This window comes from Ipomoea nil, unplaced genomic scaffold, assembly GCF_001879475.1.
Source record: "Ipomoea nil cultivar Tokyo-kokei standard unplaced genomic scaffold, Asagao_1.1 scaffold1576, whole genome shotgun sequence".
Taxonomy (NCBI): domain Eukaryota; kingdom Viridiplantae; phylum Streptophyta; class Magnoliopsida; order Solanales; family Convolvulaceae; genus Ipomoea; species Ipomoea nil.
In genome coordinates this window covers 1,932,408-1,951,512 of record NW_017618004.1, presented here as the reverse complement: position 1 = coordinate 1,951,512, position 19,105 = coordinate 1,932,408, and the positions used below count along the sequence as shown (strand labels likewise).

At 34.2% G+C, this 19,105-nt stretch overlaps 2 protein-coding genes and 1 long non-coding RNA gene across 5 annotated transcripts in view; 1 reads left to right on the top strand and 2 right to left on the bottom strand.

Moving 5' to 3' along the window:
* LOC109190412 (E3 ubiquitin-protein ligase UPL1) overlaps window positions 1–19,105 on the top strand; it is a 32,547-nt gene that overhangs the window by 12,517 nt on the left and 925 nt on the right. The window contains exons 9-16 of one of the 3 annotated variants that reach the window (XM_019340885.1): window positions 137–1,268; window positions 1,381–1,527; window positions 1,614–1,694; window positions 1,789–2,014; window positions 2,120–2,259; window positions 2,403–2,509; window positions 2,607–2,742; window positions 2,871–3,189. In XM_019340885.1, the coding sequence (XP_019196430.1) occupies window positions 137–1,268; window positions 1,381–1,527; window positions 1,614–1,694; window positions 1,789–2,014; window positions 2,120–2,259; window positions 2,403–2,509; window positions 2,607–2,709 (1,936 nt within the window). In that variant the 3' untranslated portion in view covers window positions 2,710–2,742; window positions 2,871–3,189. Of the gene's footprint in view, window positions 1–136; window positions 1,269–1,380; window positions 1,528–1,613; window positions 1,695–1,788; window positions 2,015–2,119; window positions 2,260–2,402; window positions 2,510–2,606; window positions 2,746–2,865; window positions 3,190–19,105 lie in introns of those variants that run through there. The other 2 variants (XM_019340884.1, XM_019340886.1) reach the window with 2 other exon arrangements.
* On the bottom strand, window positions 4,281–8,237 carry LOC109190413 (phosphatidylinositol/phosphatidylcholine transfer protein SFH2-like). Its single transcript, XM_019340887.1, has 11 exons — window positions 7,867–8,237; window positions 7,735–7,763; window positions 6,727–6,810; window positions 6,577–6,630; window positions 6,376–6,453; window positions 6,057–6,110; window positions 5,900–5,959; window positions 5,738–5,833; window positions 5,541–5,642; window positions 5,385–5,465; window positions 4,281–4,844 (listed from the first exon to the last, which is right to left on the bottom strand). The coding sequence occupies exons 1-11, from the start codon at window positions 7,919–7,921 to the stop codon at window positions 4,524–4,526; spliced, it is 1,014 nt and encodes a 337-aa protein (XP_019196432.1). The 5' UTR covers window positions 7,922–8,237; the 3' UTR covers window positions 4,281–4,523.
* Window positions 12,709–15,679, bottom strand: LOC109190415. Its single transcript, XR_002055685.1, has 3 exons — window positions 15,588–15,679; window positions 15,468–15,487; window positions 12,709–12,718 (listed from the first exon to the last, which is right to left on the bottom strand). It is a non-coding gene; the product is annotated as an uncharacterized LOC109190415 (long non-coding RNA).

The following is a 19,105-nucleotide window of genomic DNA, read 5'->3' as shown; positions in this document are numbered from 1 at the left end:
CTAGTTGTTCTTAGCTCATACTGATATTCTATTTATATATGATTTCCACATCCCTCTATTTTTTTCACTGTTTTACACAACTTTTGAAATTGAAGTGTCAGATTATCTGTGCTGACTTCTTATGGTTCTCTGTCAGGCTCTCTGACAAAGTTTACATGCTTGCTGGTGAGGTTCTTAAGAAATTGGCTTCAGTTGCTGCACCACATCGCAAGTATTTTATTTTAGAGCTTTCAGAGTTGGCTCAAAAATTGAGTACCTCTGCTGTATCTGAGCTCATCACACTTAGGAATACTCATATGCTGGGCTTGAGCACTGGATTAGTGGCTGGGGCTGCTATTCTTCGTGTACTGCAGACACTTTGTTCTCTCAGTTCAACTAGCTCCCGTGACAATGGTGATACCACAAAGGATGAGGAGTGGGATGAGCACGCAACTATGTGGAAGTTAAATGTTGCACTGGAACCATTGTGGGAAGAATTGAGTGAATGCATTGGCACTATGGAGGCAGACCTGGCACAAAGCAACTTCTCATCAGTCATGTCAAATATTAACGTTGGGGAGCATATTAATGGTCCTGCATCTGTTTCTCGTCCTCTTCCTCCTGGGACTCAGAGATTATTACCTTTCATCGAAGCTTTCTTTGTTTTATGTGAGAAACTGCAGGCAAAAAATTCTATCATGCAACAAGATCATGTACATGCAACTGCAAGAGAGGTGAAAGAATCTGCAGGGACGTCATTTCCATTGCCTATGAAATCAAGCATGGATTCACTGAAAAGAGTTGATGGGGCTACCACATTTGTACGATTTGCTGAAAGGCACCGACGGCTTCTGAATGCTTTTGTACGTCAGAACCCTGGGTTGTTGGAAAAATCACTTTCCATGATGCTAAGAGCTCCACGGTTGATTGATTTTGACAATAAAAGAGCTTATTTCCGCTCCAGAATTAGGCAACAACATGAGCAACACCTTTCAGGTCCTTTGCGTATTAGTGTTAGGCGAGCATATATCTTGGAGGATTCTTATAACCAATTGCGAATGCGACCCACACAAGACCTGAAGGGGCGATTGAATGTGCATTTTCAAGGTGAAGAGGGTATTGATGCTGGTGGTTTGACAAGAGAATGGTACCAGTTGCTCTCTAGGGTCATTTTTGACAAAGGAGCTTTGCTCTTTACTACTGTTGGAAATAATGCTACCTTCCAACCGAACCCAAATTCTGTCTACCAGACTGAACATCTCTCATATTTCAGATTTGTAGGCAGAGTGGTATGTCCCCAAGGAGTCACTAATTCTTCTCTGCTTTCTGTTCGGAGCTAGCTATTCATTTCTTGTCTACATTCCATAATGTAATTTCTATTTTGTGTAACCATTTTAATAGGTTGCCAAAGCACTGTTTGATGGGCAGCTGATGGATGTTTACTTTACCCGTTCATTCTACAAACACATCCTTGGTGTGAAGGTGACTTACCATGATATAGAGGCGGTTGATCCTGATTACTATAAGAACTTGAAATGGATGCTGGAGGTCAGCTCTGATTTCTGCATGTAGTGGTTCATATTAACTTAGAGTTGGTTCTCTTAATTCTTAATATTGCTTTTCTCTGATGCCAGAATGATGTGAGTGACATACCCGATTTGACATTCAGCATGGATGCAGATGAAGAAAAACATATTCTTTATGAGAAAACCGAGGTACAAATGCAGAACCACTTGTATTGTTTTTCCTTCCTCTTTTTAAGCTGAGTCTTTTGGTTCTAAACTTGTGTTCACTTTTCCTTGACAAAAGGTTACCGATTTTGAGCTTAAACCTGGAGGGAGAAATATAAGGGTTACAGAGGAAACAAAGCATGAGTATGTTGATCTTGTGGCTGATCATATCCTGACAAATGCTATTCGGCCTCAAATAACTTCTTTTCTGGAAGGATTCAATGAATTAATACCAAGGGAACTTATCTCCCTCTTTAATGATAAAGAGTTGGAGCTACTAATTAGTGGCCTTCCAGAAATCGACTGTAAGTTGGCATGTTGACTCTAATATTGGCAATAATAATAATTGTTATGTGCTATTCATAATTAATATTTTTGTGTTATTCATACCATAATTATTGTCCCTGTAGTGGAAGATCTGAAGTGCAATACCGAGTACTCTGGTTATACAGTTGCATCTAATGCAGTCCAGTGGTTTTGGGAGGTTGTGAAAAACTTTAACAAGGAGGATATGGCAAGATTGCTTCAATTTGTGACTGGTACATCAAAGGTCTGTGTATATAAAATATTCGGATATATATATTATTTATGGATTTTTTTCTCAATTTTCTCTTTCTCAAGGCCGCCTTCCGTCTTCACTTCAATTGCTACGCTTAGACCACTGCTTAAGCTTATGATGGTTGTACTTTTTAGGTTCCTTTGGAGGGTTTCAAGGCACTGCAAGGTATTTCTGGTCCTCAGCGGTTTCAGATTCACAAGGCATATGGAGCTCCAGAGCGACTGCCATCTGCTCATACATGGTCAGTATTTAAATCTGACATCCTTACTCGAGTAATTGCGACTAGATAGCAATATAGCATCTTACAACATGATTATTATTTTGATGTCTCTCTCCAGCTTCAACCAATTGGACCTTCCCGAGTATGCATCTAAGGAACAGCTTCGAGAACGATTGCTCCTAGCAATTCACGAGGCCAGTGAAGGATTTGGGTTTGGCTAAAAGAAGACTCCCAGCATTTTTGCCTAACATTGCCTGGTAATACATATTCTACACACAAACCAAACTAAACCAAACCACATTTGTTGTTGTTCATTGATCCGATTTTGGTTTCTAGTTTATAAATTGTAGCTATGTTTATTTGTGCTCGCCTCGCAGATTGACAATTGAGATTGGAACATGGCATAGCTGCTGCTGCTACTGCATCACAGAAATGGTATATTCTGATAGTGTTATTAGAACCCCAAGTAGATGATGGATGGCATTTGACTGACAGAAGAGGTGCAAGCATTTTGGACAGAATTCAAAAAAAATTGAGATTCAATGTACATGGCCAATTTTGATGCCTTGTTTTGCTGTGCTTGGATTATTATTATTATTATATATTATTATATGTTTTTGACTTTATGCCCAATTGGGCTTCTGATCTTCCTATCATAATCATACTGTATTTATTATATATCAGCCTCAGTTCATTTTGCTCCTTCCCTGTCTCTGCATTATTTGAGTATTACGGAGTATCATTTATCATTTTGCTACTCTTGGAGAATTCACTTTATAAAGAGAATCAAAATAACCTAAATTCACACATAATATTTTTAAATAATGAATTTATATCAGTATAATGAATGTCTGATTAAAATTTGAAATTTTAACAGAATTGTTGAAAGAGATAAAAACACATCACCAAGTCACCAACTAAAAATGGTAACATATGTCGGTCAGGAAGGGATGATTGATTAAGTAGAATATAATTCTTGTAATATAGAGATTAAAATATTATTGTGTAATGATAATAATTAAGGATAAAAGAGTCATTTTTCTTATCTTTTTTCTTTCCATGCTATGCTGAATTGTAAGTCATTGGGTGGAGTCGGAAATTACAATTTCTTCCTACCGACAACGTAGTTTTCTTGCGTGTTGAATAAAATTAGAAAAGAATTTTAATTACAATTAAACAAACATTCTCATTAAATATTATAAGTTTGATTCTTGTCAACACTTTCTCAGTATATATTAAACATACACTCTCATTAAATATTATAAATTTGATTCTTATCATTCTCTCCGTATATATTAAACAAAATCTTTCTAATATGGTTTATCTCGATTTGTCTCTTTTGTATAGTTTGAATTTCATAAAATAATGGCGGTCATAAAAAATAATAATATATATAATACATGAACTAAATCTAGAGGTGGTTGCGATTCAATTGCGGCACCTAAAATCCATCTTATAACCTTGTAAATGACAATAAGAATGTAAATCAAGTTTTATGTTTTATTATTTAATTAAATTGTTTTTGAAAATGATGTTTCAACTACTTTATCTTAAAGTCTTGTTTCAACTGTAGTGTGAGCTTTGAATCTCACTGAAAATCTGAAAGATCATTAAAAAATCTTAATTGATTAGAGGTGATGAAGACCCCCGTATTCAGAGAGTATATAGGTACAGGGTGAGAGCTTAGGACCGAGTGGGGGCGATTCACTAGGTTTTGAGAAACTTATGTATAAAGAGAGAGAGAGAGAGTTTGAAGTATGATATAACAAAAAATAAAAAGAAAAGGTGGGAATTTTTATTTGAAATAATTGGACCTCTTACTTTATTTCTCTCATTATGTCCAAATAAAATTGTTTTCTTATGGCATCAGAGAACCATCTGCTCTCCTTGCAAAGTTTATATAGGACTAATATACTGTATACAAACTAAGATCACCATCAATATCATTTTGTTTCAAGGTGGCAAATCAAACATACAATTCTGCTTCTTCCTCAACTCTGTATCCACCCGTTACCACTGCTCATTCTTTCAACCTTCAATCGCCATTGATCTTAATTTCAAGGAACACATTACAAGTTTCATTCCCATGCAGTTTCTGAAACTCTGACTCTATAGTTTCAGTGATCTTGATATCGTCGGGATCTGGCTCGGGGAAGGCAACACGGACTGACCTCTCTTTCATTGGTGTCACCTCTGCTTGCTGCTTAATGTAGTTGTAAAGCTGCTGATGGAATGCATGGTCCAAGGAGAAACAATTGTTGTCAATTTTGCCATTTCTGGTATGTCGAGAAGAGCCCGAGCCCGAGCCCGAGCCCTCTCTGTTGCAGAAATGTGGCAGGGATGCATAATCCATTATCTGCATTTCAGTTACAAGCTAGTACTGAACATATAATATATAAAATATAAATATGTAGTTGAAACGTAACGAACACATATCAGAGCCATGTCAAGGGTATTAGATTCGAATATAAAGACAATAAGTCTTGTTGGGTGGAGATCTGAAAGGCCAAGTCCAGCACCAGGTAACTAGGGAATTGTTGGGCGGAGGCCTGAAAGGCCAAGGTCAGCACCAGGTGGCTAGGAAATTGTTGGGCAGAGCGGAGGCCTGAAAGGCCAAGGTCAGCACCAGGTGGCTAGGGAATTGTTGAGCGAAGGCCTGATAGGCCAGTCAGGTGGCTAGGGGTTGTTGGACGGGGCCCGGGGAGATCGGGGGGCCCCTATAGAACAACTTCTCTCAGATGGAGACGATTCTGGCAAGTCCAACACCTTGCCTTTCAAAAATGTAACTTTTGTTGCTAAGTAAGTGTAAGGAAATAAAGTTGCGCATTTGCTACTACTGGCTATAGTTTTTGGCGTAATAGTAAGCATTTGATCCTAACATGTCCTTTTATCTTACCTTCAATAGCTCATTCTTCCCGGAACCTGGCAAAACTTGAACTTTCAACTTTGTTCTCTCTTGTAATAGGGGTCGCACTGCCTGAGAGCAGGCAACAGATGTTAAATGCAGGTGGAATAATGCTCTTATTAATGGATCCATATGGAGGAGACAAACCTTCCAGCATGTTGAAAACACGTATGGGGCATTAACGATGTAATAGGCGTCTGTCTTCTCGGGATAATTCAGCTCATCTATGGTTGATATAGCAGTCAACATCTGAAAAACGAAGATCGAGTGTATAAATGAAATGGTCTTTTAAGGATGTTAATATATGAAATGAAAAAAGTTAGGTTAAACAACAGGATAGATACCTTAATATGATTTAGAGAAGAAAGCCTAAGACCAGTCATGTCCAAAACCTTTATACATGTACCAATATGCCGCCCAAATTTTTTGGTTGCAGAAGGCTATAAAAACAGATCAGTCAGTGTGGTACTTGTAATCTGGATACATCAATAGACTTCAACACCTACCAGTATGACTCGATCCCGGTATTCATTCATTTGGATGTGTGATTGAACATAATAGTTAACCTAATGAAGAATCAAAAAGCAAATGTGAAATGACTTTGATTCAAGAAAACGATAAGTGGAAGAAGAAATGGATTTTATCAGTTTTTTCTATCCTTACAGATGCTTTGTCAAAAGAGCTGAGCCCTGCACCAATGGCAATGATGGGAACACCCTGTGGTTACATGGAACAAAAAACGAAAATGAAAAACCGAGTGGAACTTAAGGGAACTACGCCTCATGCACTGATAATGTTTGGTCAAACGCTTAACAAGTGGTATCAGAGCCCAAGTCACGGCTTATAGTGTGCAGTTAAGGTTGGCAAGTGCCGAAGGGAATTGTAGTTGCGCCTTTCGCTACTAGTTATAGCTTTTGGCGTAGTGGTAAGCGTTTGATCCTAATAGATAATGACAGTTTAGATATATCAGAAAACATTGCACCTCTTTCGAGTATCCAGACATTCCTACAAGATGGGAGTCCCTTATTGCTCTATACAAATTAGAAGGAAGAATTGGCTTCTGCGGAAAACAATTAGGAAGATGAGAAACATACCCAATTAAGTAACGAATCAGAGTTGAATCAGAAAGGCGAGGTTATTTGCAGGAGAATAGAAGATAATAAGTATGATTGCTAGAGCTTACAGATAATATATTATCAATGTCATTTTGAACCCTCCAGTTCAAACTGTCAAGAAGCTGCACAGTCCCGAGAAAATTAGAAATGATAATGGAGAGGTGTAGAGTAAAGAAAACTTTAGCATGAAGTTTAAACTAATGTTATATGCATCTAACCATTTTATGGGTTTTAGAGACATTCCCATCTCTGGCTTTGAGAAACCTCACCAGAGTCTCGGTTGGATACCCTTGATGTACATTCTGCAAACCCAGAACTCATAAACAAATATACATAATTTCCAAAAAAAAAAAAAAAAAAAAAACAAACAAAGTATCTATCCATCTTGTGCTCACAAAGCATCACAAACAAGAATTTTCATCTAAATTCATCAAATCATAGAGATATGTCGATAAAAAAATAAAATAAAAAAAGTAATTCATGACTTGTGATCCTAGCTGGCAAAGGATCAAAAGGAGCTGACCGGCTCAAACTAAGAAGGTCAATAGTCTACTCCTGCTGGGAGTCAAACTTGTAAACTTGTGATTACCAAACCAACAGCCTGACCAATTTGGTTAGGGTTGTCCCTTCTCTTCAAGCCCTTATTACTTAGTTGGGAGTTGAATTTGTAATCTTGTGGCTACTAAGCTAACAGCCTAACCAACTTGGCTGGGATCGCACCTCTCTTCAAGCCCTTATTGCTTAGTTGAGAGTTAGCATCCCTAACTTGAACAAATTTGGCTCAAAACCGAAGAATCCTGCTTCCTACCTACTGAAGATTTCAGGCAGACAATTATACAAACAAGATGTAAGCCTCTATAGTCATCCACAAGTGAGATTTTCAAGTATATATATTAAAACTAATCTACCTTATTTCAAATTCAGGAAATCACACAAGAATTTGAATCATCTATAGCCAGATCAATTGCAGATTCTGAAGCTATTTCAACAAACTATGCAGAAACTCTTTTCCAAATCAAATACTTTATGATCACATCATGTTTAGCTATAATACAAAATACAGTGAGTAAATGATTACTGAACTTGATCAATACTAAGAATTCAAACAATCTTGTCTTCTTATTGACTATTTAGAAGTCACGAACCAGAATCTACTAATAAATTGTAAATAAAATAAAATTAAAAAAAAATTGCAAAAAGGAAGAGCAATTGAATGAAGGGAAAACCTGGAAAGTCCTCTTGAGTGGTTCATCAACTGCAATAAAAGCAAAATGTTAAGGCCTCACAGATCCCCAAAATAATAAAAACCAAAAATTTGAAGATAGAAACGCGCGTAAGAAGAGAATCTGAGACTGAACTATCATCCATCAACTTCTGCAATTGTCTGATAATCTCTTCTGTGATGAACACCATATTATATTATATTCTCGATCTCTCCCGCCCCAACAATCTTCTTTTAATTTGCTTCTGTGACAAAGCTAGGGATATATGCAAGGTCTCTATCTAGTTCTTATAAACACATGAGCTTCAATTCTCCAAATGAAGCTCTTTCCTTTCACCTTTTCTCTCTTCCCAGAAGTGAGAATCTTTAATAAAGCAAAAACACTACTAGCTTAGCTATATGATAATAGAATGTATAGAGCTACTGTAGAGTGTTAGTCCCTTGATTTGCATGATGATTGCTGATTTATAGTGATCATCACCATTAACTCTAATTGTACTTAGCCAATATAGGTAAATGGTTAATATAGTTTTAGGAGTTCTTGTCAGGTCATTATATTGCTTGTAAGCATCTCATTTTTTAGGTATTATCCTCGGAATAATTACAATATAGGTATTTATAAAAGGAAAAAGAGCATGCATGGTATGTCATTGTAAAATGTCCAATGAATAAAAAGTAATCAAATTATATGATTGAAATAAAATAAATAACATAAATAAATCTTATTATAACGTAAAAATCTTTTTAAAAGATAAATTGAATTTAATTATTATATATTGTAACTTGTAAGTGTTCTAAAATGATTACATTTTTAGCAAATGTAAATGCTTTTTTTTTCGATAATTTTTCTGCTCTAAATAGAATTTTAACTTTAATACTATAATAAATGAAATGGAAATATTTTGTTTATATATATAGAGTTAGGGGTGGACACTTCGGTTTGGTTTATTCGAACCGAACCGAACTAGTAATAGAAAATCGAATGGTTCGGAATTTTGTAACCCGAATGGTTTAGTACCGAATCGAACAGAAACCGAACGGTTTGACAAAAACCGAACCGAACCGAACCGAACGCTATATAATTTTTTAATAAATAATAATAATAATAATAATAATAATAATAATAATAATAATAATAATAATAATAACAATAATAATAATAAAAAAAGAAGTAAATCCAAGTTCCTTATGCTTGCTCCGTCTCATTCTTATTGGTATCAAACCTTAAATTTTTTATTTGATTTTTTTAAAGCTTGTTTTCTACATTGCACTTTTGTTGTTTGTCGCAGTTGTTATTTACCTCATAATTATATCTAACTTGAGTTATATTTACAATATTCAGTATTTTCCTTAGTTTCATGTTTTTCTATAAATTTAATGTGCTTAACCGCCATTCTAATTTTGATTTCCAGTGCATTATAATTATTTTCTAGTATTGGAATATATTTCGAGTGCACTAGCAATGAAAGATTGTGTCTAAAAATTAACTATATAGTAATTGATACTTGTTCTTTTAATATCAACTATACAGATAGATGATTATTCATCTTATCAATAAAAATATTCCAACTGAATATTTTTATTTGATGTTTCATGTTTGTACTCTTTAAACATTGGATTTGAAGTTTGAACTACGTGATTCATGTTTGTAATGTTTGAACTTTGAACTTTGGATTCTAATTTCTAAGTATGTGATGTTTTGGTAATTAGATTGCTATTAGTATGTAATGCTAGTATTTACTATTTAGTAGTATGTTTAAACTTTGAATTATTATTTTGTTATATAACGTTTATATTTTAGATGTGGATTATGTGAATAGGTATTGTTTGGTAGTATGTTTGGAAAATTATGAAATGTTGAAATTTGATGACCGTAATTCTTGTAAAGTCTTAAACCGAAAACCCAAACCGAATTAAATTCGAACCGAAACCAAACCGATTGAAACCGAACCGAACTATAATGTTAAACCGAATGGTTCAACTTTTTTAAAACCGAAAAAAATCGAACCGAAAACCGAAGTGCCCAGCCCTATATAGAGTAGGGTTCTAATGAGAACACTTGTTTAGGTGAGAAAGAATAAATAGTGTGCATCCATCTAATATTTGTAATGGTCTAGATTAGATTAAGTGTCTGCAAACGCAAATTAAATGTGTGCAAACATATTTAATCGTGTTTGCACACATTTAATTTGCGTTCGCATACACTTAATCCAATCTAGACCATTAAAAAATATTAGATGGATGCACACGATTTATTCTCACGTTTTCACCTAAGCAAGTGTTCTCATATGATTATATATATATATATATATATATATATATATATATATATATATATATATATATATATATATATATATATATTATTTCCTAGGCTAAAATTTAGGCACAATATTAACTCTTCCACTAATTAAGTTGTACCATCCTAATTTTCCTACTAAGTACTAATTATATGAACACAATTAATTCTCCCTAATTAAGCTAATCTATTCTTATTATTCTTGTACAATTAGGGGCGTATCAATTTGTCTACATATGTACATTGCCAATTAAGCATCAAGCTAAGTGAAAGCTTAAAAAAAGGTAGTATTATATGCTAATGAAATGAATAATTAAAGTTGGAAATTAAAGGCATGAAATGACATTGACATGCCAAATGCTAGACTGTCAAATGGGGGATTTTTGCAGGATTTGATTATGACTATCTCCAACTGGCACCATACATGAAAAAGATCAGAGAGAAAAAACATAAATGAATATGTTTGATCCCAACGTACGTAAGATATTACGTACCAGAATGAGCTTATGAAGATAGTAAAAACAACAATAATAATGGTACGTGCTAAAAGCAGCCACTGTTCATGAGTTCAGAATGAATGCATGCACATATAGAACAGCACAAATTCCTCCCTCAATACAACATCCTATCTAGGATAGAATATAATATTGGAATCTTTTTTCTTCACTCTTCTTTTCAAAGAAAACCCAACTTTTTTCTCTCTTTACTTATTCATTTTGTCTTGAATTTTGAGAGGACGGACAGAAATTGCAAAGTACAGTATACCTGTACGTATGGCTTGTACGTTATTAGAATCATACATGATATTTTTAGTTGAGTTTGTTTTTCAAAATATATAGAATACTTGTAAACTTTTGTTTTAAATATCTTGTGATTGATTCATACAATTTGTTGGAAAAATTAGTTAAAATTGGTATTTAAATGCGTCATTTTGAGATATAATTTTGAGTAGGTTTTACTTTTAATTTAGGGCGGGTCAATAGGTAGCTAACATTAATGATTAAATGAGAACACCCCCATGAATCAACATGAATGCATACAATCATCTATATATTTACTCCCTCTGTCCCATTTTATGTGTCTTACTTTCCTTTTTAGTCTGTCCCAAAATGTTGTCCACTTTCCAAAATTGAACATCACCATCATTCTACTTTTTTCAAATTACCCTTCTAGCTTTTGCTTTCTTTATTGTTTTTATTTCCAAAAGTGAAAAAGTGAGGGGCATAATTGGAAAGTGTATAACATTTACTTTAATTCATTAAAAAACGTGCAAAAAGTAAATGAGACATCCAATTCGGGACGGAGGGAGTATATAGAATAATCGTATGCGAACTAGCCTTAAGCTGCAAACTACTGAAGGATTGCATCGCAATGGCTCCCAGACATGCTTGGAGGACCTTTGCGGTGACTAGGTCTGTGCACGGTTCGGGTTCGGACGGTTCGGTTTCCGGATTAGTCCACCCGATCGGATTTCGATTTTCAAAATCTAAGTCCTATCCCACTATTTTTGGATCTACTCCTTTCGAGTTTTTGTGATTCGGATATCGGACGGTTCAGATATCGGTTTGGGTAAATTCGAATTTAATATTCAACAAACTTAAGTAAAAAACTAGCTAAAATGCCATATCAAATCATCAAATGAATATCCCCAATAAGTCAATAACTAATGCCTGGGCAGCCTGGCAAAATGTCAAGACTTCAATATCTTGTAAAAGCCCTTTGTTGCATACAAGATAGTGAAGTCTGACTCTAAAGATAGAACTATTCAACTATACAAAGTTACTTAGTTACAAGTTACAAATGACAAAAATGCAAAATGATTTATACAATCATTGAATCATACATTATGACATTCATACTCATACATGATAAACTGATAATGACAAAAAATCCAAAGATCAGCATTCATCAATCATCATCTTCCTGTGAACAAAAATTCCATAATCCCTATATAAGGCATTCAGGGCCTCAGGCTATCAGCTATTCAGCTTTCATGATCTTCCTGTGTAAGTGTGTAAAGACAATACACAAGTTAAATATGACCAATTAAATAGTTTGGGGATTGGGGCTGTTGGGCAGAAAAATGGAACTATGGAAGGCTCAGATTTCTATGTTTTCATGTCAAAGTAAGATTGGGGGCAAATTGCTACTTTTAGTATTGGAATGCAATTATGCAAACCAAAACTAATGTGCAACATACCAACCCAAAACCATTTCAGACAATGGTGGAAGCATCATCATAGCCAAATCAGTAAAGATAAATAACATACTGAGAACTTGAAAATAAGGGACTAAGGTAGAGTGACTGTTATTACCAGATGAGATGACATTCATATAGGCAGTAGGCTGATACAGTTATATTTACTTATACCTGATGGTATCATACTTATCATAGGCAGTAACAAATCCAACAATTGAATTGTTAGTTAGTTACCAAGCCATTAATCCATAACTTTGCTCCTTAATCCACTTTTCCTCATTGAAAATAAAATCAGAATTTAGTGAATAAAGTGTAAATAAAACATTACAGGAATGGTAGGAAGGGGAAAACCAACAGCCCCAGATCCTGTGGTTCCAATTCGACTTACTCTAGAATCCAAGTCTGCAAAGTGCAAATAAAAACAAATAAATTAGAATTTGAATGCAAATTTAAAAAGGTAAAACAGAATGAAAAATTTAAATAAATTACCTTGTTCAAGCTTTTCAACATCATCAATATTTTCCTCAACCTTAACTGGTTGATTTGGTAACCTCATCCAGTCTTGTGCACATACTAGGGCCTCCACAATTTTAGGAGTTAAATAACTCCTAAATGCATCTAATACCCTCCCACTAGTACTAAATGTACTTTCTGAGGCAACAGTGAAAATAGGAACTACTAGGATATCCCTTGCCATTTTGGAGAGAGTAGGAAACCTCTCACTATTTAGCTTCCACCACCTAAGGATATCAAAGTCAGGAGTGTCCTCCATAATTTTTTCACTTAAATAGACTTGAAGCTCTGTTTCTTTATAGCTTCCACTAGCTTCCATTTTTTGCCTTTTTAGTTTGTTCTTTAACATATTTTGAGGTCTACCAATTGTGGTATGAGACTGGACAGGAGGCACATCTGGTTGGCTACCAGAAGATGAATCAGAAGATGATTGTTACACATTGACAGAGTAGGTTGCTGCATAGTCACCAAACAATTCTACCATGGCAGCTTGGACATTCTCTAAACACTTCTTCCCATTATCTTTACTATACAGTTCCTCAAACTGGTATGACATATATTCCAACTTATCTCTTGGGTCCAAGATATTGGCAAAGAAGATCAAGGAATTCATTTTTTCAGGATCTCCCCAATACTTTTCAAATTTAGTTTTCATTTGGGATCCCATAACCTAAGAAAACAATGAATTAAATACAAATAGCCAAACACAAATTCATAAATAATCAGATTAACCACTGAAAATGATAAAATCAAAAATAAGATTTTTCATTACCTCTATAGAACTACCAACAACAATCATGCTACTCAACATGCAACTCAAATCAGATATCTCACTGAAGAAACTGTTAGAGGTGACATATAGAGAACCAGAGATTCTAACTGTCATCTCATAAAACCCTTTCAACAGAACTACCAAGCATTTAACAGATGTCCAGTCAATAAAAGAAGGGACAGAATCACCCAGATCAGCAGCAAATGAGGGCTCATTCAATGAATATGCATCAAACACAGCCTTGTATTGTATGGCAGTGCTAAGCATCATGTAGGTGTTGTTCCATCTTGTTGGAACATCTAGTTGTAAAGAAATTTTTGCTTCCACCCCAAGCAGTTCTGCAAGATCTCTAAATTTTTTGAGTCTTGCAGGTGAGTTCCTCATCCATCTAACAGAATCCCTCACCTTCTTAACAGAACTATCTGCAAATTTTAACCCATCCTGGACCACCAAATTTAAAATGTGGGCTATGCACCTCATGTGAATGTACTTACTCCTAACAGTGGTTGCACCCCAAGACAACAATTTGGACTTTAAAAAATCCATAGCAGTATCATTGGAAGAAGCATTATCTACAGTGACAGAAAAAGCATCCCTAATCCCCCAGTCAATCAAACAACTCTCTAATGCCTTAGCTATATTCTCACCCTTGTGAGAAGAAATAGGGACAAAGGATATGATTTTCTTATTCAGCTTCCACTGATCATCTATGAAATGGGTTGTAATGCACATATAATTGATCCTCTGCACAGAGGTCCAGGTATCAGTAGTCAAACTAACCCTTTGAGTGTTAAGTCTAAATAGCTTCTTAAGGTTTAATCTTTCATCAAGGTAAATTTGGTAAATGTCCATTGAAATTGTCCACCTAAAAGGTATACAAAATCTAGGGCAAGCAACCAAAATAAACCTTTTAAACCCTTGCCCCTCAACAAACCTAAATGGAAGCTCATCAATAATTATCATCTCACATAATGCCCTCCTAATGGCTTTCTGATTGAAAACCAAGTCCCTAACTCCCCAACAACCCCTTTAAAACCCCCCTGAGTATCAAATGTTGTCACAACAGTGAAAGTAAGTAGTGACTGCCTAGTCTCCTTAGAATGTGGATTTTTTAGACAGGCAACCATATGATTTCTTAAAGAGGTAGTGCCATGCTTTTTACTCTCACATTGATAGATTTTAGCACAGTATAGACATTTCCCCTTTATTACTTTGTTTTCAGAATCAAAGATCTTTTCAAAATGTTCCCAAACCTTAGATCTAGACTCAACATTCTTCCTCTTCTTTGCAGGAACAACAGGATTAACCTCAAGGTGCTGAGGAGCATTTGTCTCAGTGCCTTGGGTTACTCCTCCATGCCCCTCCTCAGTTGAGGGTGGAAGTCCAGATTGAGTCATTTGAGTGGCACTATCCATCTACAAAGATGGGCACCAGTTTTCACTTTTCAGTTTGTGTGAGTGTGACAGAACACTAGAACAACCACATAATAAACAATTAAACATACAAAGAAATCCAGAATCAGACACAGTAGTTTGTGTAATCATTTTTCCAGATTTAACAATTAGCAATTAAGGTTCATACATCCATAAACTGATAAACATAATAACATATACAATTATACAAACAAATCCAGATTCAGGAACTCACTCCAGTTCATCATTATCTGGATTTGAGTTAATTGTTAAGGGCTTCCACCAATAAATGGAAATTTCAACACTGGAGATTTCACATTTAAGCCTTTAACTCGGATTGGGAGATTACAAATTTACAAGGCAGAAAATCCAGAATTCACAAAATCGACACTCAGAAATCAGTTTCTAAAAGGCTTCCACCAATAAATGAAATAATGGCATAATATATGAATATATCACCAAATATTCATCACACTCTCACAGAGTTACAGAATACTAGAAGAGACAGAATAGTGGAACACAATACATCTCAGTATCTCACATAAATCAAGATATATAAAACTAGGGTTTTCGATTTCACAATGCTTTCTAAAAATATTCACCACAGATCATCATAATAATATAATATAACACAAAGTCACAAACATTTCTTAATATAAACTAGGGTTTACGAATTACTTGATTTCTCCCAAATAATCCTCGGAGAACAAGGGCTTCTAATCACCAGTTCACCACGGCTTCCACCACTCAGACTCTCAAAGACAGAGAGTAAGAGATTAGAGATTAGAGATTAGAGATTACAGATTAGAGAGTAAGAGATTAGAGATTAGAGAGTAAGATATTAGAGCTTACAGATTTACAGAATCGGAGAAGGGGTAGAAGTGTAGAACAAGAGACTGAGAGAACTGAGACTCTGAGAGAGTGAGAGATGAGATCTCAAACCCTAGGTCAGCTGCGCAGATGGGAGAATGAAGACCAAGTCTACATCCGCATGCATATATACCTTGATGGAACGACGCCGTTTAGTACATAGCTTTGTGAACCCTAGGATAGTTCGGATATTCGGATGGGTCGGTTGTCAAATTAGCATACCCCACCCGAACCCTCTTAACCGACGATGTTTTGAAACCCGGATCGGGTATAGAAAGTCGGGTTCAGGTATTACCGGGTTGGTCTCTCTCGGTCGTCGGGTCGGGCGATTTTGCCGGGTGGGTCGGGTTGTGCACAGGCCTAGCGGTGACATCGCATCCAGTACAGTACAACCATATAGTAAGTGCGGTGCATTCATTCAGTAGTTCACATGTTTACACATTAAGGTCAGTTCGTACCTAATTATATAATATACAGTAATAAAATAATGTAGGGGCTAAATTTGTATATTTGCCATACATAAATATTTATAATTGTAAAAATATCATATGTATTTTACTAAAACTGTTAAAAGTTGACCTCATTAGCTTAATTCTCAAGTGTATAGTAACTATTGTGTGAGTATACGCTCAAAACAGTACAATCTAGAGAAGAAGAGAGATAAATTAGAACAAGTTGAACCCATAGAACAGAAGAACATGGGAAAAAACTGTATACACTAAGAGATCACACACACACACACAAATAATAATAAAAATAATGGTTATAAAAAGATATATTTACAACATAAACAACTTTTTTTTGTCAACTACTCCCTCCGTCTCATTTTATGTGTAATAAGTGTTCAGTGGCCTAATTGCACGTTTTTGAAATGTTCAGTGGTCTAATTGCATTTTCAAGTTACGTTTTGAATATTATTCCTAATAATAATAATGGTTATAAAAAGATATATTTACAACAGAAACAACTTTTTTTTTTGTCAACTATTTGTTAGGATCAAAATATTTTCGCTTTTCTATTATTTTTTTTCCAAAAAAGAAACATTAAAGTAGGAGGCATTAATTTTTTTTTTCATAAATTAATTATGAGTTTGTATATAAAAGCAATTCCTTTTTAATCTTTGTTTAAAGAAGTGGGTGGCTATCTAGCTAGATGGAGTCTCTCTATTATGTATGTGTTTATAACTTTATATAGTACGGTGCATTTATTTTTCTTATAAGGAGAGAAACTCGCAATTACTATTTAGAGTGTATAATAAATAAATTCTATTTTTATATAATAATTTACAAACTACAGAGAAGAGATAAATTATAAATCATATTAAAAAAGTTTTATACAAATGATGAAAAAAATATTAATAATAATCAGATATGTGATCTTTTAATATGACAATTATGCTTTACTTATCTCACTATTTTTTGACATATTGGGCGGTGCATTTGAATTCACAAATGGTGGCATCACGTTTAATTTTCTCAGCCAGTACCACTTACGAGCATCACTCCACTATCTATGACTTTTCCCCAAATTCTTGTGAGCTTTTGATCGCTATCGAATCCAAGGTAGAAAAACACAAAGATAAAGATTGCGCCTAAAAGATTTCATCTATTATTATAGCTTTGAAATCTTTAAAAAAAAAAAAAAAAAAATTGATTCAAAATTATATATGTATATTATGAATACAATTTTTGTGAGATGGTCTTATATGAGACGCATAATACGTTAATTGTAATATAATTTTTTTTTTTAAAGATCAAGCTAAGGAGGGGAGCCCCGGAAGAGCAGTTGTAATATAATATTTTTTGTATGAATACATAGAAATATATTATACTAGTACAGAAACAGTCATACGCGTCTAAACAAGTATACAATACACGTCCAAAGTTGCTTGGATGCGTATGTATGAGACGTATATTGTATGTACAATCTGCGTCCAAGGTTCTCGTGCGGACAATGCTTTCCATGCAGTCACATGACACACCATTAGGTACATATAAATGCACCACAAAGTGTTAATAAATTCATCATTAGGTGTGGTGCGAAGTGGTACATTTTTTTAGTATGTGGTGCATTTTGTGGTATATTTTCGAACACTGTGTAGTGCATTTATACATACCTAATGGTGAATTCACACTCTCCGCACGAGAAGCACTGTCCGCATTTTAGCTGATATATAGTTTATTAGTTTCATATTCCTATATTATTGTTTACTTTTTTAGGGTGAACTTTCCTCCCTCCGCACTTGCATACAGCATCTTCAGTTTACAGAATGAATTTAGAGAATAGGAATCACATTCCATAAGAAATCAAATAGATAAAGAATAAAATAATAATTTTATTTAATTGTTTGGCTCAAAGGTATATAATAGACTTTAAAAATTGTATTTCACTATTCTGTTAGTTCTTAAAAAATATGAATAAACATTTGAGACATAAACACTTTGCATAATGAGTGTTATATAATAATAATAATAATAATAATAATAATAATAATAATAATAATAATAATAATAATAATAATAATATTATTATTATTATTATTATTATTATTATTATTATTATTATTATTATTATTATATTGTTTTAAAAATTAATTTTATTTTTAGTCCATACAAAATATGATCAATTTTAATTTGTCCAGCTAAGGAATAATGCCTTTATCCGTATTTGAATATATAGGAACCGTTGAACACAACTTTTTAGTATGGTAATTGTCTTCAAGAAAAGTAGACAAAAATGATCTTTTAAGGTTTTAATTTCTAACAAATGGCTGTTTAGGAAATATAATTCAGAGGAGAAAGCTGTAAAATATGCATGATTTCTAAATGAAATTGAATATTTCCACTACAATGTAAATCAGGTGATTTTAAAATTTCAATTCTCAATTTCATTCAATTAAATTACAATTTTGACACTCATAGAGGTGAACTCACTTTTTGATCTCCTACTTGACACGAATAAAATTAATTCCAGTGTGTAATTGGTAGTCAATTTGTTGAAGAAACATGTGGTTAGACCAAAAAAAAAAAAAACAAAAAATAAAAACAAAAACAAAACAAAACAAAACAAACAAAACAAAACAAAACAATTTTGACATTTTTGTGAATTAAGTTCTCATCTTGACAAAAGTTGAATCTACTACTCCTACTAGCTTTTTAAGTTTTAACGTCATGAGATATAGAGGTTAGAGTTGTCAAAACGGATTTTGCCCACAGACTCACTCCTCCCCTACTAGGAGTTAGGTTTCAAAAACAGAGACTTGTCAAAGAGTGATTTTTTATGGCCAGTCTCATTCGCTAGCCCATTTTT